Here is a 21,463-nt window from a genome sequence, read left to right as displayed (position 1 = left end):
GGGTTGCTGTTCTATGCGGTATGCATAACCCTGTGTGTTGGTGTGAATAGCGACGTGTTTTGTATGTTAGTGCAAGTGGCCAAACATCTGGTGTATGTGCAGTCCTGTTCTGTGTGGTGTGCATTACCGGGTGTGTTGGTGTGAACAGCAACATGTTCTGATTGTCTGTGCAGGTGGCCAGACATGAGGTGTGAACTGTCATGTTCTGTGTTCAATGTGTGTGAACAGTTTCGTATCCTGTGTTTTGTACATATCTCCAGGTTCCTAATCAGGGATAGCTAGGTCCCAGATGAAGCCAGTGGGCTATCCTTATCGGCACAATCACCCTACTCTTAGGCAGGGGTCCCCCACTTTCCCAGATTAGTAAGGGAGAGGTGTCCTCCCATCTTTATCTAGAGAGGTGTAATTGGTCTATGCAACATTATGAGAGTTGTTGCAGTTTTATTAGGACACCATCTTGCGTCTGTGCTGAGGCGTTGCACTTTAGTGCATGGACGTAACACTTATGTCTTGTGCATGGCACGGGTTCAGTTGCTGAGCCTGTGACATCCACAGCAGTAGTCGGTTATGACTGACAACCAGCCTCCGTTGCAATAGCGAGGATTGGTGAGAACACCGATCCCCGCTGTTCACCCCTTACATACCACGACGTGATGTTATGTCACTGACCCACTGTGATATCATCATGGAAGGCTGATATTTTACCATGGCAACTGGGTTCCATTTCCCAGCATCCAGAGCTGCCATGGCATACGATTTCTAGCAATAGCGAAAATGCATTGCAGTACAGAAGTACTACAATGTATTATCAATACAATTGCTCATTCAACTGCCCTACAGGGACACAAGAAATATGTAAAAAATAAATATAGTAAAAAAAATAACATGAGAAAAATAGTGGTTAGAAAAAACTTTTTTGCTCACTTTACCCTCTTAAAAAAACAAAAAGCACATCTTTGGTATTGTCACAACCATAACGAGCTGTACAATGAATTGAACACATTATTTATTTTGTGGGGCAAAAAACATACAAAGAGCTAAAAATGCAGCTAAAATTTTGTTTTGATAACAATGAAAGTGATCAAAAAAGCCATATGTACCCCAAAATGGTGCCAATAAAGCTTGCCACGCAAAAAAACAAGCCATCATAGAGCTGGAAAAACAAAAAAGTTAAGGAATTTTGAATGCAGTGAGCCAAAAAATAATAATTTAAAAAAATGGATTTTATTGTGCAAAACTTGAAAAACCTGAAAAAAATATGTAATTTTGGTATTGTCATAATTATACCAACCTGCAGAAATAAAAATCATGTTATTTATGCTGAGTGATTCACGCTGTAAAAATAAAACGCAAAACACAATGGCAGAATTGAGTCGTCTTTTTTCTTCCTGCCCTCAAAAAAAATGTAATAAAATCTACATAATGCATTGTATCTACCCAAAAAATAAAGGCCCTCAACATGACCATGTCGATTAGATGGAAAAATAATGTTATGGCTTTTGAAAATTGGAGATGAAAATCCGCCAAAAATCATTGTGTCCTTAAGCCCAAGATAGCCCATGTTCTTAAGGGGATAAGTATATACTGTAGTCATGCAGCGCAGGTCACGTGTTCAACTGTTGTTTTTCAAATTTTGAAACAGCAAATTCTTACAGTGAATGTTTAATAATGTGTCAGATCATCAAACTACTATTTACATACAATTTCAGCACTTCTACAGGTTAAATCAATCATGTTTAGTGCAAATACAGTGCTGCTTTATTTTACCCGGCACAAAACTCTCACAGACTTATAACATAAAGACAGATATAAGTTGTAAATGACAGTACCGTCTTTTAATAAGTCATCGTTTTCATCAAAATTGTCAAATGTGTTTTCATTTTGTGAAAGGAAAATATTTAGCGTCTCATCTCCAATACCTGCCAGGGTTAAAAAGAAAAAAAGTACATATGAAAGAATACTCATTTCGAAGAATGCTGGTATTCTCATTCTTTTACAAAAATGTAACATATATTAAACTGTAATTTATGTCTGTTATCACTATATATGATTAGCACCGTTCTCGCGCTCTCCATCGCGTAAATCAATGATTCTAACGCACCAATCAATTAAACTGCTAGATGCTATTATATCCAATACTATCATGCAGGCACAGTTGATACATTAGGGTTGCTGCTAACAATATCAAACAAGAGGGTCCCATATATTGCTGTATCACACATGGTTACTTAATACTCAAAATAAAAGGTAAATGCATGAAATACCAGGAAGCCTATATATATATGAAAACCAGTCCCTGTCTATCGAAGGTAAATCACACACCAAGAGACCAGCTTCACACTGGCGTAAGCGTATTTGCACGTGCCTGAGCGCTGCGTATTTGTGCAATGAAAAATAATGTATTTTTCCGTGTATAAGATGCGACTGTGTATAAGACGCACGCCCTACTTTCTCACCCAAAATTAAGAAAAAAAGATTTTAAACATAAAACAGTACATAGTACTGTTCTATATTTAAATCTGACTATAGGTCCCTGTTATACTCACCGGACCATCCTCTCCATGCTGCCCGAGAGGTCTCACAGTGCTTCCGCGGCTTCTGTTCATACCTCAGCTATGACTAGTATGACAGATCTGGTTTCAAATTGATATTAACTAAGGCCAGTTTCATGGGCCTCATGTGGCGCAGAGTGTTAAGGCAGCAGAAATTCAGGTTGCGGGTTCAATCCCTGTGTGACTCAGGTAGTCTTCCATCCCTCTGAGATCGGTAAAATGAATACTCAGGCAAGTGCGATGTGAGGTTTCCCATTGAAAACAAAGGAACACAGTTGCCAATCCTCTAATGTACCTGAAAGCCACGCTAAAGGATCGCTACTTCACAAAAGTTATGGGAGGTGTTTTTGCCAGAAAAACATCTTGTATCGGTGTTAAAACGTATGTTGACCTGCTCAATGTTAGGCCAAAATCACTTCTCCCCTGGTGCGGCTTTCGGGCCTGTTAGAGGGTCGGCAAGTGTTCCCCACTTGCAAGCCTCGCATCGCACTGGCGTGCATATTGCAATGTGTTTTACTGGCCCATTGAAAACAATTGATCATGCATTTCTAGGAACGGGAAAAGATATGACATGCAGCGTTTTTTTTCCAGCAATGAAAATATAGCTCATGTACGAGTATATGACTCCCTTAAAAAAATGGGGTTTATATTTGCTCAAATTTTATGAGTCTCAAAATGCACCAAACTCGCACGAGATTCTTAGCCATGTGAACCGACCTAACCCTGATGAATTCTATTGACTACATAATGGGGTCTGCTGCTGTCAGTTTGGTCTGTTGTGTTATTGATGGTAAAAATAGTGCCACAGACTAGGCTATTTTTGTCAAAAACACTTTACTGAGAAGAAATGTCAATGTGAACAGAGTTCAGTCTAATGTTTCTGCAATGCTCCATTACCTATGCCTCTAGTATGCATTAATAAAGTTATTGAAAAAAAGCTGTCTGAACTCCTGCTTAACTATAATGGCTACTTACATGTGCAGATCACCATAAGGCCTTAGTCACACGGGCGTTTTTTGCCGCGATTTGCGCATGCGCATGCGTCCGGCGATTTTATAAAACCATTGCTTTGCAATGGTATCGGACACATGAGCGCTTTTTATGCGCTCGTCCGATAAATTATAGAACAGAAATCGCAGATCGCACCTATCTGCGATCTGCGATTCCTGTTCTCTTCTCTATATGCGCTCAATGGGGCCGGCGGCAGCAGCACCGACCCCCTTGAGAACATATAGTAGACAAATCATTCTTCTCTGCCACAGCTGTAACAGCTGTGGCAGAGAAGAACGATGTTTGCCCATTGAATTCAATGGAGCCGGCAATACAGCCACCTCCATTGAAAGCAATGGGCTGCCGGCGATCGCGGGATGAATTGTCGGGAAGGGCTTAAATATATAAGTCCTTCCCTGCAATTCATCCAGAAATGTGTAAAAATAAAAAAAATATATATACTCACCTTGTCCCGGCAGACGGAGTTCAGCCGCGGCCGGCGGCAGTTCTCCTGAACTGCTCTCTCTAGTATTCAGCAGACGGGGATTTAAAATCCCCGCCTGCTGAATGAGCTGCCTCTGATTGGTCACAGCCTGACCAATCAGAGGCAGCTCTCACTCACACCCATTCATGAATGGGTGAGTGCTGCCTCTGATTGGCTCAGCGCTGAGCCAATCAGGGGCAGCTCTCACTCACACCCATTCATGAATTCATGAATGGGTGTGAGTGAGAGCTGCCTCTGATTGGCTCAGCACAGGGACCAATCAGGGGCAGCTCTCACTCACACCCATTCATGAATTCATGAATGGGTGTAAGTGAGAGCTGCCTCTGATTGGTCAGGCTGTGACCAATCAGAGGCAGCTCATTCAGCAGGTGGGGATTTTAAATCCCCGGCTGCTGAACACTAGAGAGAGCAGTTCAGGAGGACTGCCGCTGGCCGCGGCTGAACTCCGTCTGCCGGGACCAGGTGAGTATATATATATTTTTTATTTTTACACATTTCTGGATGAATTGCAGGAAAGGGCTTATATACTTAAGCCCTTCCCGACAATTCATCCCGCGATCGCCTGCAGCGCATTGCTTTCAATGGAGCCGGCTGTATTGCCGGCTCCATTGAATTCAATGCGCTGGACAGCTTTGGCCCGTTTCTATTGAAACGCGGCTAGGAGCAGTATTTTCGGGCGATTTTTCGGCCCCAGTCACGCGATTTGCAGATGTGCATCCGTCATGCGATCCGCAAATCGCGGGAAAAAACGCCCGTGTGACTGAGGCCTAAGGGTGACATTTATGGCACACTTTTATCATTGGTAGCGAGAAGGGAGTGCGAAAAAATGACTTAAATTAACCGTCTCCCTGTGATGCTACTCACAACATTATTTGTATACTTCCCAATATTTAAATCCCATATTGTGGAACATTTTAAACATGCTCTGCTTCTACCCATGAACAGCAATAAACTGCTTAGAAATGTTTTGCGCAAATCTGTAAAAGCAAAATTCATATGCAAAAAAATAGGGGTTCTTAGAAGATACGTATTGGTGAATGAGTCTTTATAATGAGGACTGTCTGGTTATGGCCCAGATAGGATATGTTTTCTTCTTCCAGAAAGACAACAAAATCAAACTTGAATCACATTTGGGGTGCGTTCACACGTTGCGGAAACGCAACAGTTCTGCTGTAGAATTTACACAGCGGAACCACAGGTTAGGCTGGGTTCACGCGGGGTGGATTCTCGACGGAAATCTCGCGGTTTGGCCGCAGCGAAAATCCGCAAGATTTCCGCCGGGAGAACCGCTGCGAAACCCGCGGCGGTTTTGAAGTGGCCCGGCCACTTACTCTTCCGCTGCGGCCGGCGCTTCCATAGAGGAGAGCAAGGCCGCAGCGGAAAAAAAAATTAACATGCTGCGATCGGCAAATCCGCGCCGCAGAGGCGGCTTCTGCCGGCTTTGCCACAGCAGATTTGCAGTCCCGTGTGGACGAGATTTCTGAGAAATCTCGTCCACATGGCTGGCTAATCCCGGGATTAGTGGCCGCATGCGGATTTGCCGCGGCGAAATTCCGGACGGAATTTCCGCAGCAAATCCGCCCCGTGTGAACCCAGCCTTAGAGTTACATAACAGTTACAGCAGAAAATCTGCAGCGTTTCTTTTTCAACTACATGTTAACAGGATTTGCTTTAATCCCATTCACTCTATTAGTGAACGGTTCTGCTGCGGTTTTTCCACAGCTCTTTCACTGCAGAAAACCCGCAGTGCCTCCCCATGTATGAACGCACCCCTAAGAGGGCTTATTTCTGTCTTCCTACTGAGTAACACAAAAATTATGAAAACCTGAACATGACGCATAGAAAAAGTTGGGGACAGAAGATATCCAAGTGTCAACAATAGCAAGGGCTTTAAAACAGGGGAAAAAACCTTACCTAATACAGCTTTAAGCTGCTCCAACATGGAGGTCTTTGTAACAAGTGTATCTAAAATATCTGAAGCTATGATTTTTGCTGCCCTGTAGTTTTCTTCAAGACCACCAATACCTTCTTGAGTTTTCTTTGCATCCTGCCTGGTTTTTGCAAGTGTCTCAAGTACATGCCTGTTGACATAATAGAAATCCACGTTTTATAGACAAGCCATTTGTGAAGCATTATTCAAAATGTTGTAATTGCATGTAGATATAAAGATGTAACTGCCATCTTACATGTTTTATCACAGTTTTTTTTTTGTTTTTCTTCACATCTCTATAGACATAACAAATGTTGCTGACAACTTACTTCCCTGATTCTCCCTTAAGGCCTCCTGCACACGGGCGGAAATCCCGCGGCGGGATTTCCCGCGGGATTTCCGCCGCTCAAAGCCTGCATAGGAGTGCATTACAATACGCACTCCTATGCAGACGGCCGCGCGAAATGTCGCGCGGCAAACAAACCGCGGCATGTCCTATTTTTGTGCGGGGCAATGATAAGCAGCTGCTGGCACCTCTGGCATTATTTAGAAACTCAAGTAAGCAAATAAAGAGGGTGGTTACCTGCCCCGGGATTTTAACAAATCTCATCCTATCCACATGCTGCAAAAATTTTCAGTGTGGAAATTGATCTACAGATCTACAGATCTTTTAAATCCGCAGCATTGTTAATGTCAGATTGAGTACAGATTTGTTGAAGATTTAAATTCCAAAATACATAACACAACATTACCTTTATCTGGTTAGTAAGTAGTATTTTCCCTCGTTTACCTTGAAGGTTTTCAGGTGCTCCGGCTGACCATGAGTCAAACAACTTAAATAGCAACAAGAAACATTTAAAACATTTTTTTATTCTTTGTTATTCCAAAAAAATCCATAAAATTACAAATGGTAGGTACATTGTAACACCATATCTACACTCAGATTCGTTTCGAAAGACACTTCTTTCTTGATCACTGTTCACTTCTGTCATCATGAAAGTTGTGTCTTTCAATATGCATCTGCACATAGACATGGTGTTACAATGTATCAACCATTTGAATTTTGTAGATTTTTTGGAATAAAAGAAGTGTTTTTAAGGAGCCGGCTTTTCTCCTTTGTTGTTGAAAATTTACCCTATTGACTTCAATGGAGAATCAATGAGATCAAATGTGATCAGGGTGGTGTGGCCATAGACAAAGCCTGTAAAGGACTCAACCCTAAGGGGTTAATGCTGCCTCCCAAAGGACCTAAGGCGTGGCAATGTCTCCAGGGTGTCCTAGACTTTACAATAGAGTACCAGGATGGTCGCTCCAAACTGCATTAAGCATGATACTTGGGAACATTCTAGTGAGATGGGCATTTAGAGTTGTGTTGTCATTGACTACAGAGTAGTAAAAATCTGCAATATATCCACATAATGCCTGTTTCCCATGTGGGTGCTGCGATTTTAGGCCACCTGATTCGCAGCCAAAAATCACATGAACGAGAGGCAGCCGTGACTAAGTCACATCTGCATCCCCATTTTCTTGCCCATTCAGATGGCCAGGCGTATATATGCCACAGCCCGGAATACCATTGGCTGGGGGGAGAGAGTTCAGCTCTGCTAAACTCCCTCCCCCTTCTCTTCCTGTCTCCACCCCTTGCCGACTGCTACAGCTAGTTGTGCCAAACTCCCTCTCCCTCCCTCCCCAGCCTGTGGGAGCTGCCAGCAAGGAGGGGTGGGGGACTTTAACAATGAGAGCCACTGCTAAACTTCCTCCCCCTTCCCATTTTTGACGGCTCCCATAGGAGTCTATAGGAACTGCCAGTGTATTTCCTGAAAAAGATAGGACACGTCCTATCTTTTCCGACATCGCGTAAAAGCGTCCGGCTGGAACGCGCATGCGCTATGTTTTTTGGTCGGCCAATTTTACACACTGGAAAAGCACCCATCTGAACAAATGCATTGGAATCCAATGCTTCAAATGGTCACAATTTTCGACTAGCGTTTTATCACTCGTGTGAAAGAGGCCTTAAAATGTGTAATTGCAGATTTTGCAGTATATTACTTGTCAATCCACAGCAAAATTCACAAGTGCACATTTTAAATGAATGATTTCTTTCCTTAAAAAAAACCTAGAAAAAAATCTGCGGCAGAAGATCCACACCTAAGGACTTAGTCACACGGGCGCATCTGCACCCGTACACGGGCGCCGATGCGCCCGTGTGACTGTGCCCTTACTGCAGGACGGACGACTCCTCACAGTGCAGAAGAAAGAACACATGACCGGCAATGAAGCCGGTCACATGTTCTTTTCTCCGGCGCTGCAGAGAGAAGTCCGTCCTAAAGAGCGACCGTCTCTTCCCTGCAGTAACACGGGCGCCGATGCGCCCGTGTGACTAAGCCCTTATGTACACCAAAATCTGCATCAAAAATTTGATGTATTTTTACCTCTGCAGATTTTCCTGCAGATCTATAGCAGAAATTTTTTACAGCAAATCCAAGCTGTGTGAACCTACCCTAAAGATCTTTTAGATAATAACTAGAGATGAGCGAGCACCAAAATGCTCGGGTGCTCGTTACTCGAGATGAATTTTTCGCGATGCTCGAGGGTTCGTTTCGAGTAACGAACCCCATTGAAGTCAATGGGCAACCCGAGCATTTTTGTATTTCGCCGATGCTCGCTAAGGTTTTCATGTGTGAAAATCTGGGCAATTCAAGAAAGTGATGGGAACGACACAGCAACGGATAGGGCAGGCGAGGGGCTACATGTTGGGCTGCATCTCAAGTTCACAGGTCCCACTATTAAGCCACAATACCGGCAAGAGTGGGCCCCCCCCCCTCCCAACAACTTTTACTTCTGAAAAGCCCTCATTAGCATGGCATACCTTAGCTAAGCACCACACTACCTCCAACAAAGCACAATCACTGCCTGCATGACACTCCGCTGCCACTTCTCCTGGGTTACATGCTGCCCAACCCCCCCCCCCACACGACAGTGTCCACAGCGTACACCAAATTGTCCCTGCCCAGCCTTCAGCTGCCCTCATGCCACGCCACCCTCATGTCTATTTATAAGTGCGTCTGCCAGAGGAAAAGCAGGCACACACTGCAGAGGGTTGGCATGCCTAGGCAGCGACCCCCCCCATAAAAGGGGCGGGCCGATAGTCCACAATGCTGTACAGAAGCAATGAGAAATCCAATCCTGTGCCACCTCCATCTGGAGCTGCACACGTGGGCATAGCAATGGGGAACCTATGTGCCACACACTATTCATTCTGTCAAGATGTCTGCATGGCCCAGTCAGACCGCGGTTTTTTATAAATAGTCACAGGCAGGTACAACTCCGCAATGGGAATTCAGTGTGCACCCACAGCATGGGTGGCTCCCTGGAACCCACCGGCAGTACATAAAAATATCCCATTGCATTGCCCATCACAGCTGAGGTAATGTCGTGGTTAATGCAGGTGGGCTTCGGCCCACACTGCATGCCACAGTCAGACTGGGGTTCTTTACAAGTGGACAGATGTAGGTTAAACTCCGTGTGCACCTACAGCATGGGTGGCTCCCTGTAACCCACCGGTGGTACATAAATAAATCCCATTGCATTGCCAATCATAGCTGAGGTAATGTCGTGGTTAATGCAGGTGGGCTTCGGCCCACACTGCATGCCCCAGTCAGACTGGGGTTCTTTACAAGTGGAGAGATGTAGTAACAACTCCCTGTGGACCCACAGCATGGGTGGGTGCCAGGAAGCCACCACCGGTACATAAATAAATCCCATTGCATTGCCCATCACAGCTGAGGTAATGTCGTGGTTAATGCAGGTGGGCTTCAGCCCACACTGCATGCCCCAGTCAGACTGGGGTTCTTTACAAGTGGACAGATGTAGTAACAACTCCCTGTGGACCCACAGCATGGGTGGCTCCCTGGAACCCACCGGTGGTACATAAATAAATCCCATTGCATTGCCCATCACAGCTGAGGTAATGTTGTGGTTAATGCAGGTGGGCTTCGGCCCACAATGCATGCCCCAGTCAGACTGGGGTTCTTTACAAGTGGACAGATGTAGGTTAAACTCCGTGTGCACCTACAGCATGGGTGGCTCCCTGGAACCCACCGGTGGTACATAAATAAATCCCATTGCATTGCCCATCACAGCTGAGGTAATGTCGTGGTTAATGCAGGTGGGCTTTGGCCCACACTGCATGCCCCAGTCAGACTGGGGTTCTTTACAAGTGGACAGATGTAGTAACAACTCCCTGTGCACCCACAGCATGGGTGGGTGCCAGGAAGCCACCGGCGGTACATAAATAAATCCCATTGCATTGCCCATCACAGCTGAGGTAATGTCGTGGTTAATGCAGGTGGGCTTCGGCCCACACTGCATGCCCCAGTCAGACTGGGGTTCTTTACAAGTGGACAGATGTAGTAACAACTCCCTGTGCACCCACAGCATGGGTGGGTGCCAGGAAGCCACCGGCGGTACATAAATAAATCCCATTGCATTGCCCATCACAGCTGAGGTAATGTCGTGCTTAATACAGGTGGGCTTCGGCCCACACTGCATGCCCCAGTCTGACTGGGGTTCTTTACAAGTGGACAGATGTAGGTTAAACTCTGTGTGCACCTACAGCATGGGTGGCTCCCTGGAACCCACCGGCGGTACATAAATATATCCCATTGCAGTGCCCTACTCAGCATAGCTAACGTCAGATACAATACAGGTGGGCTTCGGCCCACACTGCATGCCCCAGTCAGACTGGTAATATGTACCTTAACAGTAACCTCGTTGGTGGTAATGTGGTGGTGACTGCGGACCTAGTAGCGCGGTTTTATGTAGTTGGTTTTCGGAATGTGGCCAGGATTAAGTGGGCCGTGGCGGGGGGATGGTGGTGGTGCTCTCTTGTTGTGTCGTTAAAGGTGAAATTCTTGGACTGCCACCAGACGGACCAATGCAAAGGTATTTGCCAAGAATGTTTTCATTGTTGGAGGAGGAGGGGGATGTTTTGGAGGCACTATGTGTCCTCTCCACGTGTCCGTGGTTATATGCACCTTAAAGGAGATGTCCCGCGCCGAAACGGGTTTTTTTTTTTTTAAACCCCCCCCCCGTTCGGCGCGAGACAACCCCGATGCAGGGGTTAAAAAAACCACCCGCACAGCGCTTACCTGAATCCCGGCGGTCCGGTGACTTCAATACTTACCGCTGAAGATGGCCGCCGGGATCCTCTATCTTCGTGGACCGCAGCTCTTCTGTGCGGTCCACTGCCGATTCCAGCCTCCTGATTGGCTGGAATCGGCACGTGACGGGGCGGAGCTACACGGAGCTACACGGAGCCCCATAGAGAACAGCAGAAGACCCGGACTGCGCAAGCGCGGCTAATTTGGCCATCGGAGGCCAAAAATTAGTCGGCACCATGGAGACCAGGACGCTAGCAACGGAGCAGGTAAGTAAAAAACTTTTTATAACTTCTGTATGGCTCATAATTAATGCACAATGTATATTACAAAGTGCATTATTATGGCCATACAGAAGTGTATAACCCCACTTGCTGCCTCGGGACATCTCCTTTAACAGTTACAGCGTTGGTGGGAAATGGCCTCGCCGCCATCATGTCTTTGTGAAGCCTCTATTTCCACACCCCAGTGACATACCATTAGCAGTGGTATAGGCAGAGCCCAGAATTATTAACATTTCAGCGGTAGCATTAGGACAGGCCCCACTAACATATCACTAGCAGCAGTATAGGGGGAGCGCAGTCTTAGTTCCATTTCAGTAATAGAAGCACTCAAGACAGGCCCCAGTAACATTCCCATTGCAGCAGTTTAGGGAGATAACAGTCTCTTTCACATTTCAGTTGCTGCAGTATAGACATTTATGTAGCCAACCCCACACACCTTTCTGAACCATGAGTGCAGGCGAAGAACATAGAAATTACTATGATTACACTGTAGGTGAGGGCCCAAAAAAATTGGTGTACCAACAGTAATAATGTACCTCAGAAAAAATTGGCCATGCCCAACCAAGATGGCAGGTGAAACCCATTAATCGCTTTGGTTAATGTGGCTTAATTTGTAACTAGGCCTGGAGGCAGCCCAGTTTAATGAAAAATTGGTTCAAGTTAAAGTTTCAACGCTTTTAAGAGCATTGAAACGTATAAAAATGGTTTAGAAAAATTATATGAGTGAGCCTTGTGGCCCTAAGAAAAATTGCCCGTTCGGCATGATTACGTGAGGTTTCAGGAGGAGAAGCAGGAGGAGGAGGAGGAATATTATACACAGATTGATGAAGCAGAAATGTCCCCGTTTTGGATGGTGATTGAGAACGATGCTTCCATCCGCGGGTGCAGCCTACGTATTGCTTAGGTATCGCTGCTGTCCGCTGGTGGAGAAGAGAAGTCTGGGGAAATCCAGGCTTTGTTCATCTTGATGAGTGTAAGCCTGTCGGCACTGTCGGTTGACAGGCGGGTACGCTTATCTGTGATGATTCCCCCAGCCACACTAAACACACTCTCTGACAAGACGCTAGCCGCAGGACAAGCAAGCACCTCCAGGGCATACAGCGCGAGTTCAGGCCACGTGTCCAGCTTCGACACCCAGTAGTTGTAGGGGGCAGAGGCGTCACGGAGGACGGTCGTGCGATCGGCTGCGTACTCCCTCACCATCCTTTTACAGTGCTCCCGCCGACTCAGCCTTGACTGGGGAGCGGTGACACAGTCTTGCTGGGGAGCCATAAAGCTGTCCAGGGCCTTAAAGAGTGTTGCACTGCCTGTGCTGTACATGCTGCTCGATCTCCGCACCTCCCCTGCTACCTGGCCCTCGGAACTGCGCCTTCTGCCACTAGCGCTGTCGGATGGGCATTTTACCATCAGCTTGTCCGCCAGGGTCCTGTGGTATAGCAACACTCTCGAACCCCTTTCCTCTTCAGGAATGAGAGTGGAAAGGTTCTCCTTATACCGTGGGTCGAGCAGTGTGTACACCCAGTAATCCGTAGTGGCCAGAATACGTGCAACGCAAGGGTCACGAGAAAGGCATCCTAACATGAAGTCAGCCATGTGTGCCAGGGTACCTGTACGCAACACATGGCTGTCTTCACTAGGAAGATCACTTTCAGGATCCTCCTCCTCCTCCTCCTCCTCAGGTCATACACGCTGAAAGGATGACAGGCAAGCAGCATGGGTACCGTCAGCAGTGGGCCAAGCTGTCTCTTCCCCCTCCTCCTCATCCTCCCCCCCCTCCTCCTCCTCCTCCTCAACGCGCTGAGACATAGACAGGAGGGTGCTCTGACTATCCAGCGACATACTGTCTTCCCCCGCCTCCGTTTCCGAGCGCAAAGCATCTGCCTTTATGCTTTGCAGGGAACTTTTCAAGAGGCATAGCAGAGGAATGGTGACGCTAATGATTGCAGCATCCCCGCTCACCACCTGGGTAGACTCCTCAAACTTTCCAAGGACCTGGCAGATGTCTGCCAACCAGGCCCACTCTTCTGAAAAGAATTGAGGAGGCTGACTCCCACTGCGCCGCCCATGTTGGAGTTGGTATTCCACTATAGCTCTACGCTGCTCATAGAGCCTGGCCAACATGTGGAGCGTAGAGTTCCACCGTGTGGGCACGTCGCACAGCAGTCGGTGCACTGGCAGATTAAACCGATGTTGCAGGGTGCGCAGGGTGGCAGCGTCCGTGTGGGACTTGCGGAAATGTGCGCAGAGCCGGCGCACCTTTACGAGCAGGTCTGACAAGCGTGGGTAGCTTTTCAGAAAGCGCTGAACCACCAAATTAAAGACGTGGGCCAGGCATGGCACGTGCGTGAGGCTGCCGAGCTGCAGAGCCGCCACCAGGTTACGGCCGTTGTCACACACGACCATGCCCGGTTGGAGGCTCAGCGGCGCAAGCCAACGGTCGGTCTGCTCTGTCAGACCCCGCAGCAGTTCGTGGGCCGTGTGCCTCTTATCTCCTAAGCTGAGTAGTTTCAGCACGGCCTGCTGACGCTTGCCCACCGCTGTGCTGCCACGCCGCGCGACACCGACTGCTGGCGACGTCCTGCTGCTGCTGACACATCTAGATTGCGAGACAGAGGTTGCGGAGGAGGAGGAGGAGTGTGGTTTAGTGGAGGAAGCATACACCGCCGAAGATACCACCACCGAGCTGGGGCCCGCAATTCTGGGGGTGGGTAGGACGTGAGCGGTCCCAGGCTCTGACTCTGTCCCAGCCTCCACTAAATTCACCCAATGTGCCGTCAGGGAGATATAGTGGCCCTGCCCGCCTGTGCTTGTCCACGTGTCCGTTGTTAAGTGGACCTTGGCAGTAACCGCGTTGGTGAGGGCGCGTACAATGTTGCGGGAGACGTGGTCGTGCAGGGCTGGGATGGCACATCGGGAAAAGTAGTGGCGACTGGGAACTGAATAGCGCTGGGCTGCCGCCGCCATCATACTTTTGAAGGACTCCGTTTCCACAACCCTATACGGCAGCATCTCAAGGCTGATAAATTTCGCTATGTGGACGGTTAACGCTTGAGCGTGCGGGTGCGTGGCGGCGTACTTGCGCTGGCGCTCAAAGACTTGCGTTAGCAACGGCTGGACGGTGCGAGACATTGCTGGATGGGGCCGAGGATAGCGGAGGTGAGGGTGTGGGTGCAGGCCAGGAGACGGTAGTGCCTGTGTCCTCAGAGGGGGGTTGGATCTCAGTGGCAGGTTGGGGCACAAGGGGAGAGGCAGCGGTGCAAACCGGAGGCGGTGAACGGCCTTCGTCCCACCTTGTGGGGTGCTTGGCCATCATATGTCTGCGCATGCTGGTGGTGGCTCCCCGGCTGATCTTGGCACGACAAAGGTTGCACACCACTGGGAGTCTTCCCACTCCTGAGCATGTGTCATTGTAGTGGAGTGAGGAGGCTGGGAGGAAGGAGGAGCAGCAGCCAGAGGATTCGGATTTGCAGCACTGGACGGCGCAGAACTGTGGGTGGATGATAGGTTGCTCGAAGCACTTTCTGCCATCCACGACAGGACCTGCTCACACTGCTCATTTTCTAATAAAGGTCTCCCGCGTGGACCCATTAATTGTGCGATGAATGTGGGGACGCCAGAAACGTGCCTCTCTCCTAATCGCGCAGCAGTCGGCTGCGATACACCTGGATCAGGAGCTCGGCCTGTGCCCACACCCTCACTTGGGCCTACGTGTCCTCGGCCGCGTCCACGTCCTCTAGGCCTACCCCTACCCCTCAGCATGCTGTATTACCAGTGATTTGATTTCCCAGCCAGGAAATAAATTGGCGCAAGCCTGCTGTTAAACTTAGCTGGCTGCGTATGATTTTTTTAACGTTCTCCACCCAGCACACACGTACCCAGAACGCTGAGGACTGTCAGAGGCAGGCCAAATAGAATAGTTGCCCTTTTTTTTTAAAGGAAAGGCCCACTGCGTATATTCAATCAATAATAAATGTGTTGTGGCCCTGCTGTGTGTCACAGAACTGCAGTGTTGCACAGTTATTAACTACAGCAGAGCGGTGATTTCCCAGCCAGGAAATAAATTGGCGCAAGCCTGCTGTTAAACTTAGCTGGCTGCGTATGATTTTTTTTACGTTCTCCACCCAGCACACACGTACCCAGAACGCTGAGGACTGTCAGAGGCAGGCCAAATAGAATTTTTGCCCTTTTTTTTTAAAAGGAAAGGCCCACTGACTATATTCAATCAATAATGTGTTGTGGCCCTGCAGTGTGTCACAGAACTGCAGTGTTATTAACTGCAGCAGAGCGGTGATTTCCCAGCCAGGAAATAAATTGGCGCAAGCCTGCTGTTAAACTTAGCTGGCTGCGTATAATTTTTTTAACGTTCTCCACCCAGCACACACGTACCCAGAACGCTGAGGACTGTCAGAGGCAGGCCAAATAGAATAGTTGCCCTTTTTTTTTAAAGGAAAGGCCCACTGCGTATATTCAATCAATAATAAATGTGTTGTGGCCCTGCAGTGTGTCACAGAACTGCAGTGTTGCACAGTTATTAACTACAGCAGAGCGGTGATTTCCCAGCCAGGAAATAAATTGGCGCAAGCCTGCTGTTAAACTTAGCTGGCTGCGTATGATTTTTTTTACGTTCTCCACCCAGCACACACGTACCCAGAACGCTGAGGACTGTCAGAGGCAGGCCAAATACAATTTTTGCCCTTTTTTTTTTAAAGGAAAGGCCCACTGACTATATTCAATCAATAATGTGTTGTGGCCCTGCTGTGTGTCACAGAACTGCAGTGTTATTAACTGCAGCAGAGCGGTGATTTCCCAGCCAGGAAATAAATTGGCGCAAGCCTGCTGTTAAATTTAGCTGGCTGCGTATGATTTTTTTAACGTTCTCCACCCAGCACACACGTACCCAGAACGCTGAGGACTGTCAGAGGCAGGCCAAATAGAATAGTTGCCCTTTTTTTTTTAAAGGAAAGGCCCACTGCGTATATTCAATCAATAATAAATGTGTTGTGGCCCTGCAGTGTGTCACAGAACTGCAGTGTTATTAACTGCAGCAGAGCGGTGATTTCCCAGCCAGGAAATAAATTGGCGCAAGCCTGCAGGCCAAATAGAATTTTTGCCCTTTTTTTTAAAAGGAAAGGCCCACTGCGTATATTCAATCAATAAAATATGTCTTCTGGCCCTGCCTACACAATTCTGTCCCTGGAGTATTACTGCAGGGCGCAATGCTCTGCACGGCCGATTTGGGAAAAAAAAAAATGTGCAACACTGCTGACAGCAGCCTCCACAGTACTGCACACTGTTAGATGTGGCCCTAAGAAGGACCGTTAGGGTTCTTGAAGCCTACACTAACTCCTAACACTCTCCCTGCCTAACCACCACTTCTGTCCCTGTAGTATTACTGCAGGGCGCAATGCTCTGCACGGCCGATTTGGAAAAAAAAAAAATGTGCAACACTGCTAACAGCAGCCTCCACACTACTGCACACTGTTAGATGTGGCCCTAAGAAGGACCGTTGGGGTTCTTGAAGCCTACACTAACTCCTAACGCTCTCCCTACAGCAGCTCCAACACTATAGCACTGTCCCTCAGCTATCTCACAACGCATCTGAGGCGAGCCGCGGGAGGGGCCGACTTTTATACTCGGGTGACATCTGATCTCCCCAGCCACTCACAGCAGGGGGGTGGTATAGGGCTGGAACATCACAGGGGGAAGTTGTAATGCCTTCCCTGTCTTTCAATTGGCCAGAAAAGCGCGCTAACGTCTCAGAGAGGAAAGTGAAAGTAACCCGAACATCGCGTGGTGCTCGTTACGAGTAACGAGCATCCCGAACACCCTAATATTCGCCCGAGCATCAAGCTCGGACGAGTACGTTCGCTCATCTCTAATAATAACTGAAATTCCCACCTAATCAAGCTTCTAAGGGTGTATTCTCCTTACTCTCTTAATTGCCACTGTTTGCAACCTGTTTCATGTCTGTAAATTCTTATTTTCAGGTGGTTTTCCCCATTTTTTTGTTGCTCTGATGGTTGAAGTCCACTTAGAGGCCGGGAGCATGTAGCATTCTGTAGTTCACTGTCCTGAAATTCTTGCCTTAACTTCTCTTGCCCTATCTCTGGTCCAATCAGCAGGGAGGCAGTATCTGAATGCCCACCCCTATATTTTCCTGAGATGATCAGGCATTTAAAAACATTCTAGCCAAATAGTTAGTAAACCCACTAAAATGTGTGTGTACACTCAGACAGACACCCACACGCTGTAACAGCAGGAGAGGCAGAGACTGTGGATACTATTATCACAGTCTCTGCAGATCTGTCAGCCTGCATCCTGTGAATGCAGCCCCTCCCCCTGTTGCTATAGAAACATTCTGTACCTATTGACAAAGAGTGGATTGCAGGGAGGCTGGAAGGGAGTGCCATAATGGCAGCCACTTCAAACGTGATTTACAGTGGTAAGCAACAACATTTTAATACAAGTATATTATAGAAATGATGAGCCTAACACAAGCTTGTAGATGACCTTTAGTTGTCTGAAAAGTTTGTGCCCCTTTAAGACTATTACAGTTATCGAATACAAGAACACAATCAATACTTACTTTAGTAGATTATTTGTTGTATGTTGTTCTTCCATTTTCTTTAGAAAGATACATTTAAAGTTTTCCAAGAACATTTGTAATGTGCTGGGGCCAACATAAACTTTGTCTGCCATTACTGTTTTCTCCGAAAATAGAAGCTTGAGTTTTTCCTGGATGGTGAGAGTTTATATACATGTCAATGCATACACAGCAATTCCAATGTATTACAAACTATTCATACCCTTGTTGGTCGTTGCTATTGAATCTTACATTATTATTCAAAATACCGGGAGCAGGTACCTTTTCACAATAAACTGACCCTCACCAATACTAGGAACCATTTATTTAGGATAGGTCATCAATAGTTGATTGGCTGGGGTCCGCTGCTCAGGACCCCGACTGATCAGCTGAGCGGGCGCATGCTCTCAGCGCTGCAATAACACAGGTTGGTGCGGAAACCTCGGCGCCAACCTCCCATGTGGTGGCCGGCACTTGTAACTGCAAGCATGGTTTCTATTGATTTCAATGAGAGCTGTTCCTTCACTTACAAGCGACGGCCGCTATACGGAGTTTGGCGTGAAGGCTTCCCCTGCAACCTCTGTTCCTGCAGCACTGACAGTATGCGCCTGCTCAGCTGATTGGTGGGAGTCCTGAGCTGTGGACCCCAGCTGATCAACTATTGATGACCTATTCTGAGGATAGGTCATCAATAGTATTTCCATGGAAAACCCCTTTAAACATTAGAAGGGGTTGAAGCAAAAATTTATGGAGCAGATTTATGAAGACTGGCATTTCATACACAATTTAAACTCAGTTGCTTTGGAATAAAATATGCTAAATATATTAAAACGCACACACCACTTAATAAATTTGGTGCATCTTGGGCTTCCATTAAGCCAGAAAATGATATCCATGCCAGCTATGAGCAGGTGTGGATTTGCATGGGTTTTTGCACCGCTGTCTGGCTTGAAATTAAATAATCTCTCAGAAGGATATGAGCCACACCCCTCCTATTAAATTCCATCACATTTTCTCACCATTTTTCAAAGGCGTTGATAAGAATAAATAGTTGCAGATATTAGAACAAAAAGGGTATCTGCCCAAACTTTAACATCAAAATAGTGGTGCTCAGCACTTGATAAATTCCACCAAATGTATTCTTTTTACACCCTAATCCATTAGTCAGATTGGAGAGGATCTTTTACTCAGGAGGACCTCAGACCACCATGTTTTACATGACCATACATTTGAATGGGTGCCCTGCAATACCCCATTACTCCTGCTGAGAACATGTGTGACCAATTAGGTATCAGATCTGTGCTGTTCAGCTGATCATCCTTCAGAGAATCCAGATATGTTTCATAGTCTATACCTGAGTAATAATTTTGCAGTAGGGAAACTGGGCAGGACCCACATCACAGTTACTCTGGTCAGCCTCCTCTGCATTCTCGGAAAATATACTAGGTTTACCGTTTCCTGTCCATAAAACTTGGTCATTGTCATGGAGCATATAACTATGAATCAAGGTAATAGCTGTTGCTATAATTTCACTGAAAACACAATGGAAAATAAGAATTAGTGAAGTAAACATGTTTTTCCATTTTAAGCTTCATTTCCGATCATTAACAATGTATTCTCATTAAAGCAGAAACAGTTCCATACAAATGCATATGAATAATACAGAACATGTTCCATGAATGCTGATCTATTTACAATAGCATATGAATAGCAGTCGTACCGTGTTTCTTCTGTGTGGGTTTCCATAATCCTATGTTGCATTATGTAGTGTTTGGCTTCCCTGTTAATAACATCTTGTGACCAGCTGTCAATCCAGATTAGCTGGCAACCAGTTAAGAATCCAGGATAATTTCTATTGTAGAAATATAGATGTCATTAGATAGATTAGTTTTACACTACTGACGATCTTGATGTCACAATAGTAATCTTTCTCAGTATGAGAGGAACCGCAGGTTCAGGCATTTGGTGTATGTGCTTGACTGAGGAGCCAATGGGGCAAAGCTACCATCTGTGGGTTTATGAATGAATGTCTCTAAATCAGAATCCCACTACATGTGATGATTCCGCAGTGCCGAGGAGCCCAGGTTGGCCTGGGATAGCCAGGACGGGGGGGAAGGGGGGGGGGGTTCTCCTCACCCCGGCGTGTAGAACCACAAGCCTCAAGACCAGATTGTGGTCAGAAAGCCCCATTGCCTTTCTCCTGGAGCGCATCACTTGTTCCTTGGGAACCTGGTGCTAAATCAGTCGTAAATGACCTGATTCTGGGTCAGGGTCTTGAGCCAAAATAAAATATATGAATATATAAATGCATTAAAATCACAGAATATGCAAGATAAAAGACTTGATGTGGTTCCTCTTTCCTATTCAAATATTAGTATATGCCTGTATGTATGAAAATCTGGTACCCTAATTAATTAAGTTGTTTTAAATCTATATAATATCATGCAATACAAGTATTCTGTACTCTGGTATCCCTTTTTAACTCTATGATACAATGCAACAAGAAGCATATAGCTCTATTAGGCCTTAGTCAGACGGGCGTTTTTCGCGCGATTTGCGCATGCGCATGCGTCCGGCGATTTTATAAAACCATTGCTTTGCAATTGTATCGGACACATGAGCGCTTTTTATGCGCTCGTCCGATAAATTATAGAACAAAAAATCGCAGATCGCACCTATCTGCGATCTGCGATTCCTGTTCTCTTCTCTATATGCGCTCAATGGGGCCGTCGGCAGCAGCGCCGACCCCATTGAGAACATATAGAAGACAAATCATTCTTCTCTGCCACAGCTGTAACAGCTGTGGCAGAGAAGAACGATGTTTGCCCATTGAATTCAATGGAGCGGCAATACAGCCGCTCCATTGAAAGCAATGGGCTGCCGGCGTGCGCGGGGTGAATTGTCGGGAAGGGGTTAAATATATAAGCCCTTCCCTGCAATTCATCCTAAAATGTGTTAAAATAAAAAAAAATTGTATACTCACCTTTCCACTGCAGCCGGAGTCCAGCCGCGGCCGCAGTCAGTTCTCCTAAACTGCTTCTCGGCACTATTCAGCCGGCGGGGCTTTAAAATCCCCGCCTGCTGAATGATCTGCCTCTGATTGGTCACAGCCCTGACCAATCAGAGGCCGGTTTCACTCACACACCCATTCATGAATTCATGAATGGGTGAGTGACTGCTGCCTCTCAGCGCTGAGCCAATCAGGGGCAGGTCTGACTCACATCCATTCATGAAGTCATGAATGGGTGTGAGTGAGGCATGCCTCTGATTGGCTCAGCGCTGAGCCAATCAGGGGGCAGGTCTGACTCACACCCCCTTCACACCCACTGCAGGACGGCCGCGCGGAGCTCCGGCTGCCGGGAGAAGGTGAGTATACAATTTTTTTTTATTTTAACACATTTTAGGATGAATTGCAGGGAAGGGCTTATATATTTAATATATTTATATTTACCGACAATTC

The 21,463-nt window shown here is 46.8% G+C and overlaps 1 protein-coding gene across 1 annotated transcript in view; it reads right to left on the bottom strand.

Annotated features, from left to right (window-relative positions):
* The window catches only part of LOC136572709 (uncharacterized), a 346,665-nt gene that overhangs the window by 83,503 nt on the left and 241,699 nt on the right, over positions 1-21,463 (bottom strand). Inside the window, exons 71-75 of the mRNA XM_066573580.1 lie at positions 19,724-19,855; positions 19,358-19,535; positions 18,007-18,155; positions 5,962-6,128; positions 1,830-1,919 (exon numbers count right to left, since the gene is read on the bottom strand). Of these exons, the coding sequence (XP_066429677.1) occupies positions 1,830-1,919; positions 5,962-6,128; positions 18,007-18,155; positions 19,358-19,535; positions 19,724-19,855 (716 nt within the window). The remainder of the gene's footprint in view (positions 1-1,829; positions 1,920-5,961; positions 6,129-18,006; positions 18,156-19,357; positions 19,536-19,723; positions 19,856-21,463) is intronic.

The sequence above is a fragment of the Eleutherodactylus coqui genome, chromosome 1, assembly GCF_035609145.1.
Source record: "Eleutherodactylus coqui strain aEleCoq1 chromosome 1, aEleCoq1.hap1, whole genome shotgun sequence".
NCBI lineage: Eukaryota > Metazoa > Chordata > Amphibia > Anura > Eleutherodactylidae > Eleutherodactylus > Eleutherodactylus coqui.
The sequence above is the reverse complement of the archived record's forward strand: the minus strand, read 5'-3'. Positions and strand labels throughout refer to the sequence as shown.